The sequence below is a fragment of the Heloderma suspectum genome, chromosome 4, assembly GCF_057233095.1.
Source record: "Heloderma suspectum isolate Gila_16-S chromosome 4, 16-S_ref, whole genome shotgun sequence".
NCBI lineage: Eukaryota > Metazoa > Chordata > Lepidosauria > Squamata > Helodermatidae > Heloderma > Heloderma suspectum.
Genome location: NC_139461.1, coordinates 282,500,895 through 282,522,947, shown reverse-complemented (window position 1 = coordinate 282,522,947; position 22,053 = coordinate 282,500,895). Strand labels below are relative to the sequence as shown.

General features: G+C 44.7%; 1 protein-coding gene across 1 annotated transcript; it reads right to left on the bottom strand.

Annotated features, from left to right (window-relative positions):
- Positions 1 to 3,001: 3,001 nt before the first annotated feature.
- On the bottom strand, positions 3,002 to 12,226 carry FITM2 (fat storage inducing transmembrane protein 2). Its single transcript, XM_084854010.1, has 2 exons — positions 11,980 to 12,226; positions 3,002 to 10,244 (listed from the first exon to the last, which is right to left on the bottom strand). The coding sequence occupies exons 1-2, from the start codon at positions 12,150 to 12,152 to the stop codon at positions 9,629 to 9,631; spliced, it is 789 nt and encodes a 262-aa protein (XP_084710136.1). The 5' UTR covers positions 12,153 to 12,226; the 3' UTR covers positions 3,002 to 9,628.
- Positions 12,227 to 22,053: the final 9,827 nt, after the last annotated feature.

Below are 22,053 nucleotides of genomic sequence, written 5' to 3'. Positions count from 1 at the left end.
GCTAAACATTGCCTTGGATCCAATTCCTAAGACATGTGAACTAATGTTCATGGAATGGAAGTTTTCTACATGCTCCTCCCCCTGAAAAGCCCATCTGGAGTGCTAGCCCCCCCCCTCCATCAATGTGGGATAGGGTATGGGGGGATGCTCAGGGAGGGGGGAGCCAGGCCACTTTTGAGTGGTTCCCCCCATCACATATGGGTCAGGAGGGTAGAGGCCTTCCAGAGAGGCTTTCCGAGGGAGAGGGAGCTCAGCTGGCTGCAGGCGGTAGGAGGGGGTAGGAAACTTTCCTTCCAGGAACTTCCTTACATTAATTTATCTTAGGATCCATGCCATCATTCTTATGTATTCACCTGCTTTTGTCACCAGTTCTTCCATTAACCCACAATTCGAATCATCACAACATGTTAAATATTCTGCCCTCTTCAAGCCAATGTTGGGTGTCACACTGTTGTGACACCAATCAGGATTAGTTGAAGTGTAAGTTTGTTCGTATATAATTTTTAATTGATCATTTCAGCATGTTGCTCACCAGGGAATTTTTTGGAGCTATGCCTTCTCCCCTTGTGACCCCAGGACTTAACATTAACTGCACACTGCATTGAAGGGAGAACTAAAATGCTGTTCTCTTGAGTGTTTTCAGTTTAGAGAGCCATTCCACCCCATTATGCATTCTAGACATGCCCTGTTCTAGTTTTCTGGCAGCCTTCTGATTTTCAAAGGAACAATGAGATGTTCTGATGCAAGCATGAGAAATGCGAACTCTTTATTCTGCCAGGAGGATACAATACAAAAGCAGGCAGTACAATACACACAATCCAAAATACACAGCCAGCAACTTCCTCCAAAAGAGCACAGATGCAGATTTCTGTCCCCAGAAAGTTCAGCTGTGCAGCTATGGCACTAGTGTGCTTCACATGAAATCAGTATGTCCAATAAGGTAGGACAAGTAAGCAGACATGCCAGCAAGCTGTACAGAGGGAGGTGAGAGGGAGAGGCAGGGCCATTCCACCAGCCCTGATGAAGACCACCCCCATGAAGGCTCCTCCTCCCTCAATTGTCACCACCACCAGCTGCTCCAGCAAGCTGAACTGTGGGAGAAGAGAGGGGGGAAACAAAAGAGCTTTTCTACACAAGGCTATTAATCACTGTATCTACTTCTGGTTTCGTTGCAGAATTGAGATCCAAGTTCTGCACAAAGAGCTTTTCCTTTTCTGTCTTTCCACTACATATCCACTAGGTGGCATGGTGTTATAGCAGAATAGCACAAATACACAAGTCATTCTTTCACTTTCAGAAATAATACCATTTTCCCCACACTCAAACCAAAAACAAAAACAGGAAAGTGTTCTGAAAATACAGAAGTGAAACTGGAGGATCACAACATCATCTAAAGAACCCATAAACAACCATGAGTAAGGAATCATGAGCATCTTGTGCAGAAAAGCTCAGAGCCATTCCACCAGCCCTGCTGGAAGACGACTTAATTTTTTCTTCTTCCCTCCACATTCCTTCTTGACTTTTTTTTTTTTTTTACATTGTAAGACAGCTGGCAGGGCCTGCCTTACCTTTCGGATTGAATGTAAGCCAGTCCAGGAGATCTTTTTGGCTGAGGTGTGGGATAAAATTTAAAATGCTGTAAATAGACAAAGGATAGTTGCTTAACACCCCTCTCCCCCAGCCCCTGCACACACAGTAAAACCCAGTTAAGGTGCTGCCTGCGCATAACGTGAGCAGTCTCCTGTCATGTCATTTGAGGTTACCTTATCCATCAGTCCATAAGAACACATGCAGAGTTGTGCCGGATTAGACCAAAGGCAGATTATTTATTTGAAGTATTTTTATGCTGCTTCTTGGCCAAAAAGGGTCCCAGAGCAGTTTATATATAATCAATAGAACAAGACAGTCCCTGCCCCGCAGGCTTACAATCTAGAAAGCCACAATACACAAGGAAAAAGGAACAGAGACGGGAGTAGGGAAAGATTTATTCTTTTAACAGGGCTGGTGTATTGGCCCTGCTTTCCTTTTTAGCTCCCTCAGTACAGCCTGCTGGAATGGCTGCTAGTGGGAACAGTTGAGGGAGGATGCCTTTTGGAAGCCGACAAGCAGGACATGAGTGGTGCTTATGTTCCCAAGCAACTGGCATTCAGAGGTGTACTGCTTCCAACACTGGAAATAATATATAGTCATTATAACTAGTAGCCCTCGATAGCCATATTTTCCATGAATTTGTCCATTCCTTTTACAGCTGTCCAAGCTGGTAGCCATCACTACATCTTGTGGTAGCAAATTTCATCGTTTATGCACTGTGTGAAGTACTTTCTTTTAACTGTCCTGAATTTCCCACCATTTAGCTTCATTGGATGACCTCTGGGTTCTAGTATGAGAGAGGGAGAACTTCTCCCTTTCAAGTTTCTCCATGCCATGTGTAATTTTATACGCCTCTATCATGTTCCCCCTTAACTCACCTTTTCCCCCTAATGTTATAACTTTTCCTCATAAGAGAGTTGCTCCCCATTTAGCCCAGTATTATCTACTCTGGCAGTGGCTCTTTAAAGTAAATTCAGAGATCTTTTAACTGAAATTACTAGGAATTATACTGGGGCCTTCTGGATGCAAATCATGTGCTCTGGTACTGAACAATGCCCAAATTGTCATAGCCATTTCCAGACTCCTTGGGCAAAATAGGGGAAGACGTAAATTCTGTGACAATCCAAGTAAGATTCAAATGCTTACTCTGACTGGAAGGATGTTTTTGACCATCAACCTTACCTAATTAACTAAAGCCACCTAAAATGATAACTCATGCTTACTCAAAATTAAGTTCCAGTTTTCAACAAGATTTCTTAGTAGGTGATTTTAGTACTGCAGCCATATATTTTGGTATAGACACATCTTCAGCATAATCCACAGGATCAAGTTAACAAAATCTTCAGCATAATCCACAGGATCAAGTTAATGAAATGACATTAGAAAAAAGTAGAGCCTACAACAAAATGTTGCAATCAGTTTTATGGGGCGGAAATTTTTCCAGTGCTTCATTTCTCCATAGAAAAACTTTCATTTCATAAGTTCGCTAGTAACAATGAATGGATGCCAATTGTAAATACAATATTAGGCAAGCTTGGTGAAGTTGTAATTAATGTTTTTCAGATAATTCAGGATTCGAATATTTTTTTCCTAGACAATGTAACATTTAAATCACATTAATGTGCTTTAATTCCCCCCCTCAAACATCAAATACTTGTGGTGTATTGGGACAAAAAAATAACACAGGGTGCTGCTTTGTTGTTTGCGAAACACAAATAAAGTAAACATCCTAAATTAGATCACTCTTTAGGGCACCAGAATGTTTCCTGATGAAAACTGTAAATTTTCTGATACAAATCATTTTATGCAAATTAGCCTAATTTGCATAGGAAAAATTTCCCATTCAAAATTTGCCAGAGAAGCCACACCACTAGTTGCAGTGTGAAGGGCTCCTGCTCAGGGTCCCAGCCAACCATGTCCTCCTCCAAGATATTCCATCCCCATCCCCATTTTCTCTTTTTCTCCCAGCAGTCAGCCGGCACTCCATACCCACTGAGCATGCTCAATCCTCACTGGGTTGTTTTTCAGGTTTTTCTTCTGTAGATAGTTTTGCACTTCTGCAAGCTTTGATTTCTCCCCAAACCCACTGATACCTCCCTCTTGATGTTGATAGTGCCACTTTAGCTTCATAGGAACAGCACATAGGGGATGAATTTGCTATTAGTATATAGGATTATTTTGCTTATCTCAAAACTTCCCCAATTTCATACACAAAAACCCACACCTGTAATTCTGTACAAATGCAAATGACAAAAAGTTGCATTGAATTCACTTTAATGGGAAAAGACAATGTAATTCTCTCCAATATTGTCATGATTGCACTTCCTATCCGCATCCATTCCTATATTTGCATCCTGCCTTTTAAAGTACAATATATATACGTATATGTATATATTTTTAAAGGACAAAATTCAGATATGTGATTTAAGTTTTAAAGCCCCCATTTCAAATCCAGCATTTTTCTTTTGCTGTGTATAATCAAACCCATCCATTCTTGCTGTGAATTAATTTGTACCTCACTGGTAAAGAGACTGTATAAAGTATTCCCCCTCCAACAAAGAAACAAGATAGAACCTACCGCTGGATTGCATAGACTGCTAGAAGCATAATGCAAAGTAAGAGTCAGCTGGCATTATCCAACTCAAAAGCACAGGAGGAAAAAAATCCAGCATTTCACCAGTGTACTAAGTACGGTCCCTCCATATTTCAAAACTACATAGTATATTCACAAATCAGGTGGTTGTCCCCAAAACAAGAGCTCTCTTTACTATGGAGAAAACCGTTGGTACTGGACCATCTACCCTTTCCATGACATATGTCCACATTTTACCCATGCTACATCTGTTGCCATGATATACAACCATCTACATGACTGCTGTCAGAAGACTGCCAATTATAAGTTCAAGGATAGTTGGTAAGACTTTGCTATAACACCCCCCACCCCTTGTTTATACATTATGGATATTGTATGAAGCGACAAACATTTTGTGATAGTTGACAGGGACTGAACTAGACACACCGGGTAGCCACATACTATGGAGGAAGCGACAGCCCAGTACAAAACGTTTTCTCCTTAAACCACTTGATATCAAAGATGTAATATATGAAGTGTGAGCTTCCTGCCATACTGTCCCATTGTTTTGGGATGGGAGACTGGAAGCAACTTCCACTATATAATGCTTAGCATCCTTGGCATGCGGCCCAGAACAAATGCCAGACTAACATACAAATGAAGACATTTTGTCCAAATGGACCTACCCAGGCAACGTATCTGTAGAAGATAGGATGAGACACTAGATATCTCAGCAGTTGCAATTCACAGGAGTGTTTCTGGGATGCCACATTTTATCCACATGAGTGATTTTCATATGAATAGGGATGTCAGAGAATTCCGCCACGGATCCCAGGGAGGCTGAATTCTAGTGAATTCAGCCCCCCGGAATCCGTGGTGGAACGGAGCAACCCGCCCCACCACCCCGCGAAAGCCCCACGAAATGGAGCCTACCTGGCTGCAACTCCGGTGGCTCCAGCAGCGGTAGCTGCGGCGGCAGCTCCGGTAGCTCTAGCCGCTGCCATGCTGCGGCCGCAAATGGCGGCCGCTATGCCGGCCGCCATTTGCTTCCCTGGCAAACCATGATAGGCTACATAAGTATCTATGTAGCCTATCATGGCTCAGGGCAGGGATACAAATGGCGTAGCCGCCGCCATTTGCACCCATCTGTTGCCATGATAGGCTAAGTAAATATATACGTAGCCTATCATGGCAATAGGAAGGAATGCAAACGGTGGCCGCCGTAGCCGCCATTTGCGTCCCTGTCTTTAGTCGTGATAGGCTACGTACAGATTTGCATCCCTGTGCAGCCCAGCGGCTGGATGTCCGGCTGCAGGCGGCTATGGCCGGTGGCTCCGCGGAATTGCCGCAGAGCGGAGCCGGCCAGGGAGGATTCCGGGGAGAGGGACGAAGCGCTTCCCCCGCACCGTGGATTGCCCGGCGCGGAGCCAGGTAAGAGTTTCGTACATCCCTACATATGAATGCACCCAGAGGAATCATCCCAAGTATCATCACAATGGTGTTCAATATACACTGGTCCAAAGTTGTGTACTTTCAAAAACACCCAGAGAATTGAAATATACACCTTTTTGCATGAACAGGCATTCAATTTAATTTGAATGTGTTCATTCACTCCAGCTTTCTTATCACTAATATTTTTCTACTATTTGGACCCCTATACTCACCCCAAATATTAACTGTGTGACCCTCCTTACCCAATGCCATCATTCTCTTAATGATGTGATCATAAACTTGCAAGTAAAACTCAGTGAAGTCAACTGGACTTGCTTCCAAGGAACCGTGGTTAGAATCAACTACAACTCCTACTCAAGCAAGTGTGACAGATCTGAGTCCCACATTTTTCTTTACAGGGTTTGCATTAGAAGCCAGCACAATGTATTCTCAATAAGTCTTATTGGGCTTACCGGATAAGGCCGCTATATTATTTTTAAAATATTATTTCCAGTATAGATTAGTATTTGAGGCATACTTGGCTCCATGCTTCTTAAACCCTAATAACACAGCATAGCCTGCATTTTAGCTACACAAAATATGTCAAAGTGAATTGTTCTCACACCCTGGGAAAGTAAATGGCAAGACTCCAACTGGTTTTCATGCAGCAGGTCAGCATAACAGAAGTTCTCAATATGCTTTTAAAACCAAACAAGCCACATGCAGCTTTGTTAATACAACTCAGGTCCTACTCAGGAAAGGCAGATTAAAGGAAGTTTTTGACACAACAATACAGAATGCGCCTGTCTTTTGCCGTGATACGCTACGTAAATTCCTTTATATTGACTTTCATGAATCTGTACTAGAAGGACCTCAGTTATGAGATGTCCAGAACTTTTATTGAGATTACTGGTCCTACCGAAACTGGCAATCTGCTCTCCAGTAAAGGCAGCAAAAAATGGAGGTAGCATTATGGCACAAACTGGTCAGGAGCAGAAGCAATAGTTTGGAAAAGAACAAAATGCCCCTAAAATGTTCAGTCCATATACCTCTAATCCTTTACTAAAAGGTAATTCTACTGAAATAAATGGGAAAGATTTTTTAAATGTGCATCTAGGATCAGGGCATTACCATAATGCTATTGGAAATATAAGCAGTTCAGCATTGCGATAAATAATCAAGGTTATTGGATAGTTGCACTCACTGTTACAGCTATTATCATGATTTGTTCAATCATGGATAACAAAATAAAATAACTGACATGAAGTGAATATTATGCCAAATAACTGTACTGCATGAAGGACAAGAGAGAACTATTCTTTACGTACCATAAAAGTGTTCTGCTGACAAACAGCACTGATACATCATATATATCTAAACTCAGCCACCAGTTCTACAGTATTTAATATGCACAGTCAAGAGAATGTATGCAATCATAAAAATGTATGCACATAAATAAGGGAAGGGATGTCAGTACATACTGTTTTTTCAAAAAAAAAATCCAATGCACAATTAATACTAAAAATGAATACTAAAGCAAAAATAAATGTAAGCTTCGTGTTTATAGTACCATTAGGCAAGATGTCAGCCAACTGAAAGATATACTACCTGGGATCAGACCTCACTTTTTCACTACCCAAAAGCTGCATGGAGCCATCGTTAGGTACTAATTTGCATGGGGAAATCAGTGTGACCTTGGCTGCCAAAGGGTTACAGCCATAGAGATTTCTGTGATCAGATGGCTGGAGGAAGTCCCACTACGGTCATAGAAATTGTCCCCCACATATGAATTTAGCTCAGTTTATTAATATTTTATTTCCACCCTGACTTTTATTCTAGAAGGATGCCTAAAAAAAGCTTACAGAAAGAAGTTAAACAAATCCCCAATTCACATTCGGCCATGTGGTTATTCCCACCCCATTTCATGTCATCTAATTCCTCCAACTGCTGGCAGTTGGAGCTGTCTACCTCCTCTTTGCTTCCAGTTTATGGGCATATGCATGGCTAAGAATGGTTCTGTACTGCTTTCATGTAGGAAAAACAGTACTATGCGAACCAATCCTTATCTTCAGTACATTAGTCATTAATATTTGGCATATTTGCACAAGCAGATGCCACAGAAGTCAGAGAGAAAAACAGCATAATCCTAAATAGTGGGGCTGTGAGCTACTAAGGTGTTTTACCTGCCTGCAGTCTAGACCTGCAATATACATATTCTTTCCTAGAAGCCATACTTTAGGTTGGCAGGAATTAAAAAAGCAACTTGGGCAGTTCAGTCTGGGAAACTGCTCAAGGGAATATGGCCATAAAATTCCATTAAACAAATGAATGTGCCATACGTACATCACTAGATCACTTTGGAAGTAACTTCCATGTAAGTATACTTAGGGGTACTATGAAATTTGGAGGCACTTATGTATAAGCAAATACATTTAGGATTGAGCTGCTTGTCAGTTTAAATACATATACCCCTTCTCAAGTGGCTTGTGGGTTACACACTTAACTTGAAATATTCAAACCACTTGTTGAAATATCCCCATCGGTTTGGAGTTGGGGGTGCGAGTCTTCAGCCACCCCCAACCCACCCCCCATATCTCTGGAGCAGAGTTAACAACTTCCATAGAACTACCCTGGAACTGAGAGCTTAGTGGCTACAAACTTTGTGGCTTTAACTACAACACATATATTAGGAGTTCAGAATTATACTAGGCCTCTGGATACAACAGACAAAGCAGCATCATTCATTAAAGTAGAAACTTTAAAAAATATATTTAGAATTAAAAATAATGGTCTTTCTCATTCAGTGCAGCTGGCCAAGTCACAGAGCTGGAGCAAATGGCATAATAAAACTACATAAAAATTGTGTGTGTGTGTTTAAAGTTAGCACCATGGGGGAGGGGAACACAAAGCAACCTACATTTCATTTTAACATTTCATTGGAAGCAAGATCATTTATGGATTGTTTCCAGTGCTGAAGGATGGGTAAAGGGATCACTATATAACAAATCCCCATAAAGAAATGTCTTTCTGCTGAAGCCAACCAGGACATTCAATTAATAGATGAAGGCAAGAGTGAAGGATGTGAACGCTGCAATTTTGTAACCAACGCCCTTGCTTTAACAAGAGCGCTTTGATTGCCAATATAAAGTATGTCACAACAATCAGAGGTGTTATATATTGCTACAGATGTGAAATGGCAAGATACACCAACAGTTCTAATCACATGGTGACATAAATTCTAGCACAAGGGTTGGGGGAAAATGATTTGGAAAGGCATTTTGTAGCAGTCTGAGGAGATGGGAGGGAAGAAGTCTGGAAACTGAAAACATCTAATAAGCTAAAAAAAATTGTTTATCCACAGAATTAAGAGTTGTTTTATGTCCACATTTTTGTGCTATTAATCCGCACATGGCACTACCACCAATTCAGCTGTTAGCCCTCCCTTACCCAAACATATTGGCTCAGGTAATTACTTAACAGGAAACTTCATTTTGTACCAAGCTCTATTTTTGACATCAGGACATCATAATGAGGCAAAAAGGTAACTTGATACAAAATGTTTGAATATTGCCAGAATAGCTAGACCCTCAGCTAGGGAGTTCCCTTGGCCAGTACATCTGGCTGAACCAACAATGGTTTTCCGCTTGTAGGATGCTACCTTTTTGTAGCAATTCTATTTTTTTTCCTTTGGTGTATGAAATTAGCTTCTTTCATAGAGAATGAGACTGTAGCTGACCTCAAGAGGAGATTTCTCCCCACAAGTTACTAGAATTTAGACTTGACTGCCGACACAATCATTAGTGTTTTCACTGAGTTAGCCAAGACAGATAACCATCTGCCTTGCAATTAGTAGAATTCCAACAGCAGCACCTTCCTATCTGAAGCTAGACAACCTCCAGTCAGAATGCCAAAAAAATTGGTCTTTTGCCCCTCTCTTTAAATATGCTTGTTAATAATATTCTTAAAAATTAGATGATCAAATAAACAATATTCTTTATTTATCAAATAAAGAATATACTAACCCATATACTGTTTTTATAGACTATGATTAAACTTTCGGGAACTCAAACTAGTTTTTTTGGGAGGAAGTCCAGGAGAAATAGGTTTTAGATACCAGAACTTGTATGTTCCATACCAACCAAGAAGTCCCACCAAGGTGCCAAAGAGCTTTTGGAAGAAGTCATGGAAATATACAGCAGTGGTAAGAAACATCAACAGCCAGATCAGGGTCAAGCAACTCAATGCTAGGAACAAAATGTTGACCACTCTCTGTGGTCTGGGGTCCAGGGGGATTTTCATGTTGTGCATCACGGCCATCTCCTCTAAAATCATCAGGGCACAGTATGAGAGGAGGAAGGAATGCCCCGAAATGTCAAAGCCATGCCAGAAGCCTCCAGCTTGTTGGCACTGTAGCTTGTTGGGATGTTCCCGGTGCTGTACATCAAGGGCTGATGATTTGTAGCAGGTGCCTGTGAGGTCCTCAATGTGCAGGAACAGCCCTGTGCATGCATACCAGATGACGGTGCCAACTATCAGAGCACTGAGGCGTCGAACCATCACCAGAATGCTCTGGGATACATGGTAGGTGGTGATGCTGATGAAAGGCAGTAGCAGACTGAGTGTCCAGGCCCAAGCAAATTTCACAAAATAGCTGCCGGAGAGAAATTGAAGAGAAATACACAAAGCTCCAGTTAGGTGTTAGAGATGCTATCAAAGAAATTACAAAATTGTACCATCCACATCCATCTATAAATCTATCCTAGTTAATGTTCCTTAATTTCCAGTTCTTTGGGGCAAGTGCTGTGCCTGATACTTACGGACCCTACCACTTGATTTAATCTTAAATTAAATCAACACTTGATTTAATCTAAAGCAGTGTCCAGGACCTGATGCAAGACTTAAAAAGCTCAAGTGGTCACAAAATTATCACATTAAATATGCATGTGTGTATTTATTTATTTATTTATTGTATTTTTATTCCGCTCCTCGGCCAAAAAAGGCTCCCAGAGCGGTTTACAATCAATGAACAAAGAAGACAGTCCCTGCCTGCAGCCTTAGTTCAAAAGGAACTATTTCTCAAAAATAAGATTAATTAAAAAGAAGCCGACAGGTAACTAGGGGCATCTAATTGAGAACAACATATGCTACGAGGTCATATGTGCTGAGCATCTTGGCTAATACTCAGTTGGGAGAGGGTGCTGCAAAAAAAGATTTCAGGTTCACCTCTGACATCTCCACATAGGATTGGGGGAAAACCCTGCAGAGCCGCTGCCACTCAGTGTGGATCAGGCTTCCACAACCTTGGGCTACAACTCCCATCATCCCCAACCAATTGGCATGCTGGCTGGGGCTGATGGGAGTTGTACTTCAGAACATCTGGCACTGGGAAGGTTGGTATAGGCAATAATGAGCTAGATGGACTCAGTATACGGCAGTCTTCCAAAAGCATGTGCCCAGGAGAGAATCCACTATCATTACTGAAACTAGTATTCCTGTCACACTTTCAAGATAACGCGTTTCTTTCGATTGCTTGTGGTAGCTTGGCTTAAGCAGGTAGGGCAGTTCTTTTCTACAGCTTTCCCCAGCCTGGTGCTCTCCAGATGTGTTGGTCTACAACTCCCAGCAGTCCCCTGCCAGCCTGGGATGCCGGGAGTTGTAGTCCAACACATCTGGAGGGCACCAGGTTGGTTCGGCAGGCTGCTTTACTATAGTAACAGTCTTGTTTCTAATAGCACAGAATATAAACTGAGTTCTAATAAGTAAATATAACCGATCCCCCTCACACCCCAATTTGCTGGAGGAAAATTCCGAGAGTGCCTTGGGCTGCAAGAAGATCAAACCAGTCCATCCTCCAGGAAATAAAGCCAGACTGCTCACTTGAGGGAATTATATTACAGGCAAAACTGAAGTGCTTTGGCCACATCATGAGAAGACAGGACACCCTGGAGAAGATGCTGATGCTAGGGAAAGTGGAAGGCGAAAGGAAGAGGGGCCGACCAAGGGCAAGGTGGTTGGAAGATATTCTGGAGGTGACGGGCTCGACCTTGGGGGAGCTGGGGGTGGCGACGGCCGACAGGAAGCTCTGGCGTGGGCTGGCCCATGAAGCCACGCAGAGTCGGAAGCGACTGACCGAATAAACAACAACAACAAAGTCCCTCCTGGTCGAAAGGCTCCTCTCGAAAGCACTGGCCACAGCCACCTCCCTCCTCGCATTCTGCCCCCTCCCCGTCAGGAGGACCCCGGACAAGCCCCTTCGCGGAGGCTGAACTGCGCCCACCACAAACCAGCTCCTTCCTACCAGATCCCGCCTCCCCCCCCCGACCCTGCAGACCCTGGTCGACCCCCGTCACCTGCCCCTCAGAGTCAACGCAACCCCCGCCTCTCACACGTTGAGCACGTTGCGCTTGTTGCTCAGGCAGGATTCGGCCAGCGGCCCCAACTCCTTGACGAGGGATCCGCCCAGCGTGATGCCCAGCAGCGCCCACGGCATCCCGCTCCGGACCGAGCTGTGCGCCACGTAGGGCAGCAAGAAGCGCGCCGACCGATCTACGCGTTCCATGCCCGGAGACTTTGGCGACACGCGAGGACGCGGCGGACAGGCGGCCGGAGGGCTCCCGGCCGCCGTATCGCGTCGTCACCGCGCTGCGTCGCGCGGCCCGTCACAGGCGTTCCGTCCTCCCGGGGCGCGGGCGCCACCTCGCGGCGCCGGGGGGGGCGGGGCGGGGCGGAGCGCGCGCTGCTCCGAGGTCGGCGCTCCGCCGTTTGCTGAGTCAGCAACGGTCGCTCGCGCTGCCTGGCCGCGCCTGCGCGCCGCGACGCGCCGCACTTACTGTGTGGCCTGGTCGGCATTCCTGCGTCGAGCCGCGCCCCTTCGCGTGAGGACTTCGGAGTAAGCCCCGCTGAGTGCAAGAGGGGCTTGCTTCTGCGTGCGCCCAGTCTGGTGGCTGTCTCCGGACGGGAGAAGCCGCACGCGCCGTAATGTGCAAATTGCCTCGAGAGTTGAACATCCCTCACCCACGCTGAGCGCCGAAGAACTGATGCTTTCGAATTGTGGTGCTGGAGAAGACCCTTACGAGTCCCCTGGACTGCAAGGAGGTCCAATCAGTCCATCCTAAAGGAAATCAACCCCGACTGCTCATTGGAAGGACGGATACTGAAGCTGAAGCTCAAATATTTTGGCCACCTAATGCGAAGAGAAAACTCTCTGGAAAAGACCCTGATGCTGGGAAAGACTGAAGGCAAAAAGAGAAGGGGACAGCGGAGGATGAGATGGCTGGATAGCATCACCGATGCAATGAATATGAACTTGAGCACGCTCCGGGAGAGAGCGCAGGACAGGAAGGCCTGGCGTGCTATGGTCCATGGGGTCACGAAGAGTCGGACACGACTGAATGACTGAACCCATGGAATGGGGGGAGTGGGGTGCTGCGCACTGGTCCAGCCCACCTCACCCCTGCTGGCCACGTGTTCAGCGACTGTGAGAAGGAGCCCTGTGGATAGGGCTTTGTTGCACGAGGAGCGGGGGGGGGGGGGGGACATACGAAAACAAATGACAGTATTGCCCAAAGGGAAAGCATGAATGCCCATAGGGAAACATTGGATCCAACCCGCCCTTTGGGAAAGTGTGAACGCCCTTAGGGAAACTTGGGTTTCCACCTGCCCATTGGGAGACCCCGGATGCCAGTTGGGAAACACAGGCTTCTTCACGCCCATAGAGAAATCCTGAATGTCCTTGGGGACACATAGGCTTCTTTTTATGGATTTCCCCTATGTGCAGGAAGAAGCCTGTGTTTCCCTATGGGCATTCAGGGTTTCCCTATGGGCAGGTAGAATCCAATGTTTCCCTTGTTGTTCAGTCGTGTCCGACTCTTCATGACCCCGTGGACCATAGCACGCCAGGCCTTCCTGTCCTGCGCTCTCTCCCGGAGCGTGCTCAAGTCCATATTCATTGCATCAGTTATGCTATCTAGCCATCTCATCCTCTGCCGTCCCCTTCTCCTTTTGCCTTCAGTCTTTCCCAGCATCAGGGAAAAGAGAGAGTTCCAGAGAGTTTTCGCATTAGGTGGCCAAAATATTTCAGCTTCAGTATCTGTCCTTCCAATGAGCAGTCAGCGTTGATTTCTTTTAGGATGGACTGATTTGACCTCCTTGCAGTCCAGGGGACTCGTAAGAGTCTTCTCCAGCACCACAGTTCGAAAGCATCAATTCTTCGGTGCTCAGCCTTCCTTATAGTCCCACTCTCACAGCCATACGTTACTACTGGGAAAAACATAGCTTTGATTATGCGGACCTTTGTCGGCAAGCTGATGTCTATGCTTCTTCTGTTTCCCCATGGGCAGGTAAATTCCAATGTTTCCCTATGGGCATTCATACTTTCCCTGTGGACATTCATGGTTTCCCTATGGGCAACTACTGTCATTTGTTTTAGTATGTCCCATGAAGGGGGCTCCTGGGCCAAGAATCGGGATCCATCGCTTTGTATGGTGGACAACAATGCGTATACATTAGCCCACGCATATGGCGCATTCTCATGTTTGCAGAATGTAAGGGGAGGGGCGGGGAGAGGAGGGGCAGGGTTGGCCTGTGTGGCCCCGCAACTTCCTTGTGCATTCTTTTAATGTGTTATCAGGTTCAACTGAACCCTACACACACACACACACACACACACACCTTATGACACTGACATTGTTGAGAGCTAGAGTGGGAATGGGTGTCTCAGATTGTTTAGGCAGGGGTGGGCAGAATGTAGATCTGCAGATGTTTTCAGTTTGTAGTTCCCAGCATTCCTGACCATTGACCATTCTGGCAGGGGCTTCTGGGAGTTGACATACCGCACATCTGAAGAGCTACCTTTTGTCTACCCCTGGTTTAAAGCAGGGTAGGCAACCCAGTGCCATCCAGATATTTTGGCTTTAACTCTCATAATCCCCTACCACTGGCTACCATGGATAGAACTGATGGGAGTTGTAGTCCAAAACATCTGGACTGCGCCAGATTGCCTACCTCTGATTTAAGGAGTGTTTTGTCTCACTGTAGATAGCACCCAAGCTGCACAAAAAGGACAGCTTCCTAAGACCTCTTGGCCTAGAGTGAGGAAATCATTCATACAGCAATCAGCCACTTTCATGTAGAAGAGGGAATTTTCAAAGGTACAGCTTTCTTATGTTGGCCCCAATGCTGCCCAGGGCTGGACGAGCTTCCAAAAGCTGCAGCTTCTGAAATTCCCTTTTTGACACTACTCCTAAAGATTTGAAGACGCCTGTTGTCCTTTGCATCAAGTGACAACCTATTTACCACACTGGTGGAGATATTCAATGCATAATTAATTGCCACTTAGTTTTGCTTTTTGGAGGGTGCAATCCTATCGGGTTAGGCAGCCACCTCCAAACTTGGAGGTGACCATCTATCCAATGTAGGGCAGGAGAAGCATGGGGCGGATAGTCCCCTCTGTGCTTCAGCTGCCTTGCATTTACAGCTAGACAGCCAGTTTTGGCTGTCTAGCTGTGGGACCTTGGAGCGTGGGAAGCGGCAGCCGGATGACACGTAGAATGTGTTGTACTGGCATTTCCGACTTCCCCACCCCGACACCCCCAGGAACGCCCCACTTTTGCTGCTCCACACTCCTGAGCGCAGAGTGCGGGGCCGTTCCACGCCACCTATAAGGCAGCACGGGACGGGGTGGAGATCGGTTCTCAGGGAACCGACCTATCCTATGGCCGTCCAGCTGTTGACTAGTGGCCAAAGGATTGCACCCTTAATTATTTAACGCCCCATAAATAATTTTTCTAGGGGTTGTACAAAACAGAAGTAACATCACAAACTATACAAATAAAATCCCAATAAAAATAATTGACAATATAAAACTAATAAACGTCATGCATATTATTCATTTGAAGTAATTTTTTCAGAAAATGCTTGAGGGGAAAGGAAGAGACGGATGGTCTTTTTCAGGTTCTGTGCAATTTCTAGGCACTGGATTCAATATGTGTATATTCAGCAAACTTCATCTGTCCCATGGAAGCATCTGCTAGGTTGTGTAGGATTCCCAAGACAATCTCACCCAGACCTTGCTTAGCGTCTCATTTGTTGCTGTTGCAATACTGCTGGGGTGGGAAGCTGCATCTCATGAAATTTATTTGTTTAATTCCTAAAAGCTACATCTTCCCTTTCCCCACGTAAGATGTTATGCATGGCCTTAAGTAACCTGAATGGAAACACAGTTAATAAATCTTATAAACATTGCACCAAGTCAACCTAATTATGGTTCAAACTTGTTTCCCAAAGAACTCCCTGTCCCAATTAACCTTTATTGCAGGCTATCACATGCTCAGTTGGTTTGAGGTACTAGTCAAGCCTGTTGATTCTAGCCATGTAACCTGAGAGTGAATGTTAAAATGTTCCCAACACTTCCCTGCAACTGTATGTTGTAGGGGAAGGTTGATAATGGTGGATTTGAAGAACAAAATGCAAACATGACATCTAATGACTTAATTGCGTTCATACTGATGACAGCCCGAAGATTCATAGCCGAAGGTTGGAAAACTGCAGAACTTCCCACATTGAAATCTTGGTATACAGAACTGTGGCAAATAGCCATAGCAGAAGAATTGACATACCAGCTGAAACTAGCTAAAGGCAAAGTCAAAACATCTGACTTATAAAATATGGCAGGATTTTATTTTATATAATCATCAGGGACATACACAGCAGTATTTGTCAAAGCCTTTCCTCACTCTATGGAAAAGAGATGGAGAGAGCAATCCTATGCCCCCTAGGCAGCACCTGAGTGGACACTGGATTGTTCGGTTTCTGGGATCCAAGGATGGAAATAGGGCTTCGACTTCGGAGCCCAGAAACCACGCTTCTTCCTCCCCCTTGGAGCCAGTGCTGTTCTGGCTACATCTCCACACTTGAAAATGGAGCATAGAGACAGGGGGAAAGGCGGTGGTCCTGGGGGAGGGGAGGAGACCGGGGAAGCTGCGTTATGCAGCTTCCTATGCTCGCCCCAGCCTCCTTCCCTCCCACTTGGAAGTGCCATGGCTAGACGGGCGAAATCGACCATCTAGCGAAAATGCAGGGTGGCCGGAGCATGGAGGTGAGGATCACCTCCATGTTCTGGCCACTCTGCATTTGATACTTGGCAGCCTCTGACTTCAGAGGCTGCCAACTATCTCCATAGGATTGCACCCTAAATTTAATCTGTTATGGTGAAGAATTATAAAGAAAAATTCCAAGCAGCCTATGGACTCCACCTATATCTTGGTTTGTAAGGTAAAGGGGGGGGGGACATATCTGTTCAATGTACTACTCTCTGTCAGTAAGTAAATGTAAATCCAATGTGTTTCTTTTTATTTTTTCTTCTGTTGATTTGTTTAATCTTGTTTTGGAAAACTAAAAAAAAGAAAGATAATGGCTGACATTACTTCAGGCTGCTTGGCCACCATTGCTAGTTGTCTCATTGTGGAACTGAGAGAGACTTGGTGGAATAGACTGAAAACGATTGCTCTAATGCATGCAGATGCCAAGATGGGGGTCCCTGCATAATGTAAAATATATTCACTCAGCCCTCCCCAGTTTGGATACTTGGCATTACCTTTGTCCTCCTGAACACAAGGAATACTGTGCATAGTTCCTAAAAAGAAAACTCAAGCATGTTTGGAAGGTATATCCTCCAGTGTGTAAGCCCTGCCCCTTCGGGTGCTTCTGGATGAGACTTTTATGATGCAATTACCTGCCTCATTCATATAATTTCACAAGGGATCCAGATGTTACCATCTTGCATTTGTAACCTTCCCGTCTTTTCCTACCACTTCCATCTTTTAACTTACCACAGAAAATCTATTAAGGAAAAGGAAAAAGCTGCACAATGCCTTCTCACTGGTAGCACTAGGAGCCTTCCATCTGGAAGTATCCATAATCTCAGATGTGTGAGGACTGTCTGTGCTACTCACTGCTGATAGGAAGACATTCTGTATATGGTCACTGAGAGCTACTCTTTAAAAAAAAATAATCTACATATACCAGGACAGAGCCCTGACATTCAGAAGGTTTTATGGTATGACGCCCTGGCTGAGATTAAGCCTGAATGCCAAGTTCAACACTTATTAAGTGAAAAGAGGTATGCATGTTTAATGGTATGTGCTGCACAATGACTTGCATAGGGTCTAATGGCAGGTAAGCCTTACTAAGTATTTTGGAAACTTGCTGTCTGATACAATTTGTGTTTACTTGGAACTGTCCCACTGTGTTTAACAGGGCTTACTCCTAAGAAAGTACACATAGGATTGCAGATGGAAAATTTAAAGCCATTTTGCTGCCATTTTTTTTTATAACATATATCACACAACTTCAGCAAAGGAGATCGTTACCTTGTCGTGGTGCTGGAGCTTGAGCACCTCAATGATGTCATGAGCTAAACCGTGAAGGGACACCCAAGACAGGAAGGTCATGGCAGAGAGGTCAGACTAAATATGATCCCTGGGGAAGGAAACGGCAACCCACCCCAGTATTCTTGCCATGAAAACTAAATGGATCAGTGCAACCAGAGATATGTCGGTATACCATCGGAAGATGGGACTCCCAGGTCGGAAGATGGTCAAAATGCTACTGGGGAGGAACAGAGGATAAGTTCAACTAGCCCCAGATGTGATGACGTAGCTAGCTCATAGCCGAAAGGACGGCTAGCAGCCAATGGTGCTGGTGGTGAACGACGAATCCGATGTTCTAAAGATCAACACACCATAGGAACCTGGAATATAAGATCTATGAGCCAGGGTAAATGGGATGTGATTATTGGGGAGATGACAAGATTAAATATAGACATTTTGGGTGTCAGTGAACTGAAATGGACTGTAATGGGCCACTTCACATCAAATGACCACCAGATCTACTACTGTGGACAAGAGGACCACAGAAGAAATGGAGTAGCCTTCATAATTAATAATAACGTGGCTAAAGCAGTGCTTGGATACAATCCAAAAAATGACAGAAAGATCTCAATTCGAATTCAGGGTAAGCCATTTAACATCACAGTGATCCAATTATATGCCCCAACCACAGATGCTGAAGAAACAGAAGTAGATCAGTTCTGTGAGGATCTGCAGCACCTACTGGATAGTACGCCAAAAAAAGATGTTATTTTCATTACAGGAGACTGGAATGCTAAGGTGGGTAGTCAAACGACACCTGGAATTCCAGGCAAGCATGGTCTGGGAGAACAAAATGAAGCAAGACATAGGCTGATAGAATTTTGCCAAGGCAACTCACTGTGCATAACCAACACTCTCTTCCAACAACCTAAGAGATGACTTTATACATGGACTTCACCAGATGGTCGACACCGAAATCAGATTGACTACATCCTTTGTAGCCAAAGTTGGCGGACATCTGTGTAGGGATGTACGAAAGTCACTTACCTTTAACGAAATTTGATTCGTGGGGGGGGGGGAGGTGCTCCGTCCCTCCCCCCGAAATTCTGGCTGGGGGGGAGGCGCTCCGTCCCTCCACCCCCGAATCCTGGCCGGCCGGGCCGCAAATGGCGGTGGCCGTAGCCGCCGCCGTTTGCGTCCCTGCAGTCAGCTGTGATAGGCTACATAAATGTTTACGTAGCCTATCACGGCTGAGTAAAAAAAAAAAAAAAGCACATATGCAAATTGCAGCGCCCATGGGCGCCGCCATTTGCGTTCCTTATTTTGGCACGTCTAGTCTACGTAAACATTTACGCAGACTATGGCAAAAATAAGGGGAACGCAAATAGCGTAGACCCATGGGCGCCACCATTTGCGTACGTGCGGGTTTTTTTGTTTTTTTTTACTCAGCCGTGATAGGCTACATAAACATTTACGTAGCCTATCACGGTATTTTTAAAAAATCTAGCCGTGATAGGCTACGTAAAGATTTACGTAGCCTATCACGTTTTTTTGTTTTTTTTTTGTTTTTTTACTGGAAATGGTGGCGGCGGCAGCCGGTCAGAAGACCAGCCGCCGCCGCCAGGAGGATTCGCCCAAGGTAAGTCCAGTCCCGGGGGGGCAGGGGGGGGCAGACTGTTTCGCCACCAATTTCGGGGGGCTGAATGCGCTGGCATTCGGCCTCCCCGAGATTCGTGGCGAAATTCTCTGACATCCCTACATCTATGCAGTTGGTAAAAACAAGACCTGGAGCTGATTGTAGTTCAGATCACGAACTTCTTATTGCACAATTTAGAATCAGACTAAAGAGAATAGGGAAGACCCACAGATCAGTTAGATATGAGCTCACTAATATTCCTAATGAATATGCAGTGGAGGTGAAGAATAGATTTAAGGGACTAGATTTAGTAGATAAAGTCCCGGAAGAACTATGGACAGAAGTTCACAACATTGTTCAGGAGGCGGCAACAAAAAACGTCCCAAAGAAAAAGAAAACCAAGAAGGCAAGATGGCTGTCTGCTGAGACACTGGAAGCAGCCCAAAAAAGAAGGAAAGCAAGAGGCAACAGTGATAGGGGGAGATATGCCCAATTAAATGCAAAATTCCAGAGGTTAGCCAGAAAAGATAAGGAATTATTTTTAAACAAGCAATGCACGGAAGCGGAAGAAGATAATAGAATAGGAAGGACAAGAGACCTCTTCCAGAAAATTAGAAACATTGGAGGTAAATTCCAGGCAAAAATGGGTATGATCAAAAACAAAGATGGCAAGGACCTAACAGAAGCAGAAGAGATCAAGAAAAGGTGGCAAGAATATACGGAAGATCTGTATAGGAAGGATAATAATATTGGGGATAGATTTGACAGTGTGGTCAGTGAGCTAGAGCCAGACATCCTGAAGAGTGAGGTTGAATGAGCCTTAAGAAGTGTTGCTAATAACAAGGCAGCAGGAGATGACAGTATCCCAGCTGAGCTGTTTAAAATCTTGCAAGATGATGCTGTCAAGGTGATGCATGCCATATGCCAGCAAATTTGGAAAACACAAGAATGACCAACAGATTGGAAAAAATCAACTTACATCCCCATACCAAAAAAGGGAAGCACCAAAGAATGTTCAAACTATCAAACAGTGGCACTTATTTCACATGCCAGTAAGGTAATGCTCAAGATCTTGCAAGGAAGACTCCAGCAATTCATGGAACGAGAATTGCCAGATGTACAAGCTGGGTTTAGAAAAGGCAGAGGAACTCGAGACCAAATTGCCAATATCCGCTGGATAATGGAGAAAGCCTGGGAGTTTCAGAAAAACATCTATTTCTGTTTTATTGACTATTCTAAAGCCTTTGACTGTGTGGATCATAACAAATTGTGGTAAGTTCTTGGTGGTATGGGGATACCAAGTCATCTTGTCTGCCTCCTGAGGAATCTGTATAACGACCAAGTAGCAACGGTAAGAACAGACCACAGAACAATGGACTGGTTTAAGATTGGGAAAGGAGTATGGCAGGGTTGTATACTCTCACCCTACATATTCAACCTGTACGCAGAACTCATCATGCGACGTGCTGGGCTTGATGAAGCCAAGGCTGGAGTTAAAATTGCTGGAAGAAACATTAACCATCTCAGATATGCAGATGATACCACTTTGATGGCTGAAAGCGAGGAGGAGCTGAGGAACCTCATGACGAAGGTGAAAGAAGAAAGTGCAAAAGCTGGGTTGCAGTTAAACCTCAAAAAAACCAAGATTATGGCAACCAGCTTGATTGATAACTGGCAAATAGAGGGAGAAAACATAGAGGCAGTGACAGACTTTGTCTTTCTAGGCGCAAAGATTACTGCAGATGCTAATTGCAGCCAGGAAATCAGAAGACGTTTATTTCTTGGGAGGACAGCAATGACAAATCTTGATAAAATAGTGAAGAGCAGAGACAGCACACTGACAACAAAGGTCCGCATAGTTCAAGCAATGGTATTCCCCGTAGTAACCTATGGCTGCAAGAGCTGGACCATAAGGAAGGCTGAGCGAAGGAAGATAGATGCTTTTGAACTGTGGTACTGGAGGAAAATTCTGAGAGTGCCTTGGACTGCAAGAAGATCAAACCAGTCCATACTCCAGACTGCTCACTTGAGGGAATGATATTAAAGGCAAAACTGAAGTACTTTGGCCACATAATGAGAAGACAGGATACCCTGGAGATTGCTGATGCTAGGGAAAGTGGAAGGCAAAAGGAAGAGGGGCTGACCAAGGGCAAGGTGGTTGGAGGATATTCTGGAGGTGATGGACTCGACCTTGGGGGAGCTGGGGGTGGCAACGGCCAACAGGAAGCTCTGGTGTGGGCTGGTCCATGAAGTCACGAAGAGTCGGAAGCGACTGACTGAATAAACAACAACAACAAAGTCCCTCCTGGTCAAAAGGCTCCTCTCGAAAGCACTGGCCACAGTCGGAAGCAACTGACCAAATAAACAACAAATATCACACAAATACTCTTAATAGTATGATGCTGATTATTTCAAAACTGTATATTTCTGGATTTGAGATTTGATGCCAAAGGACA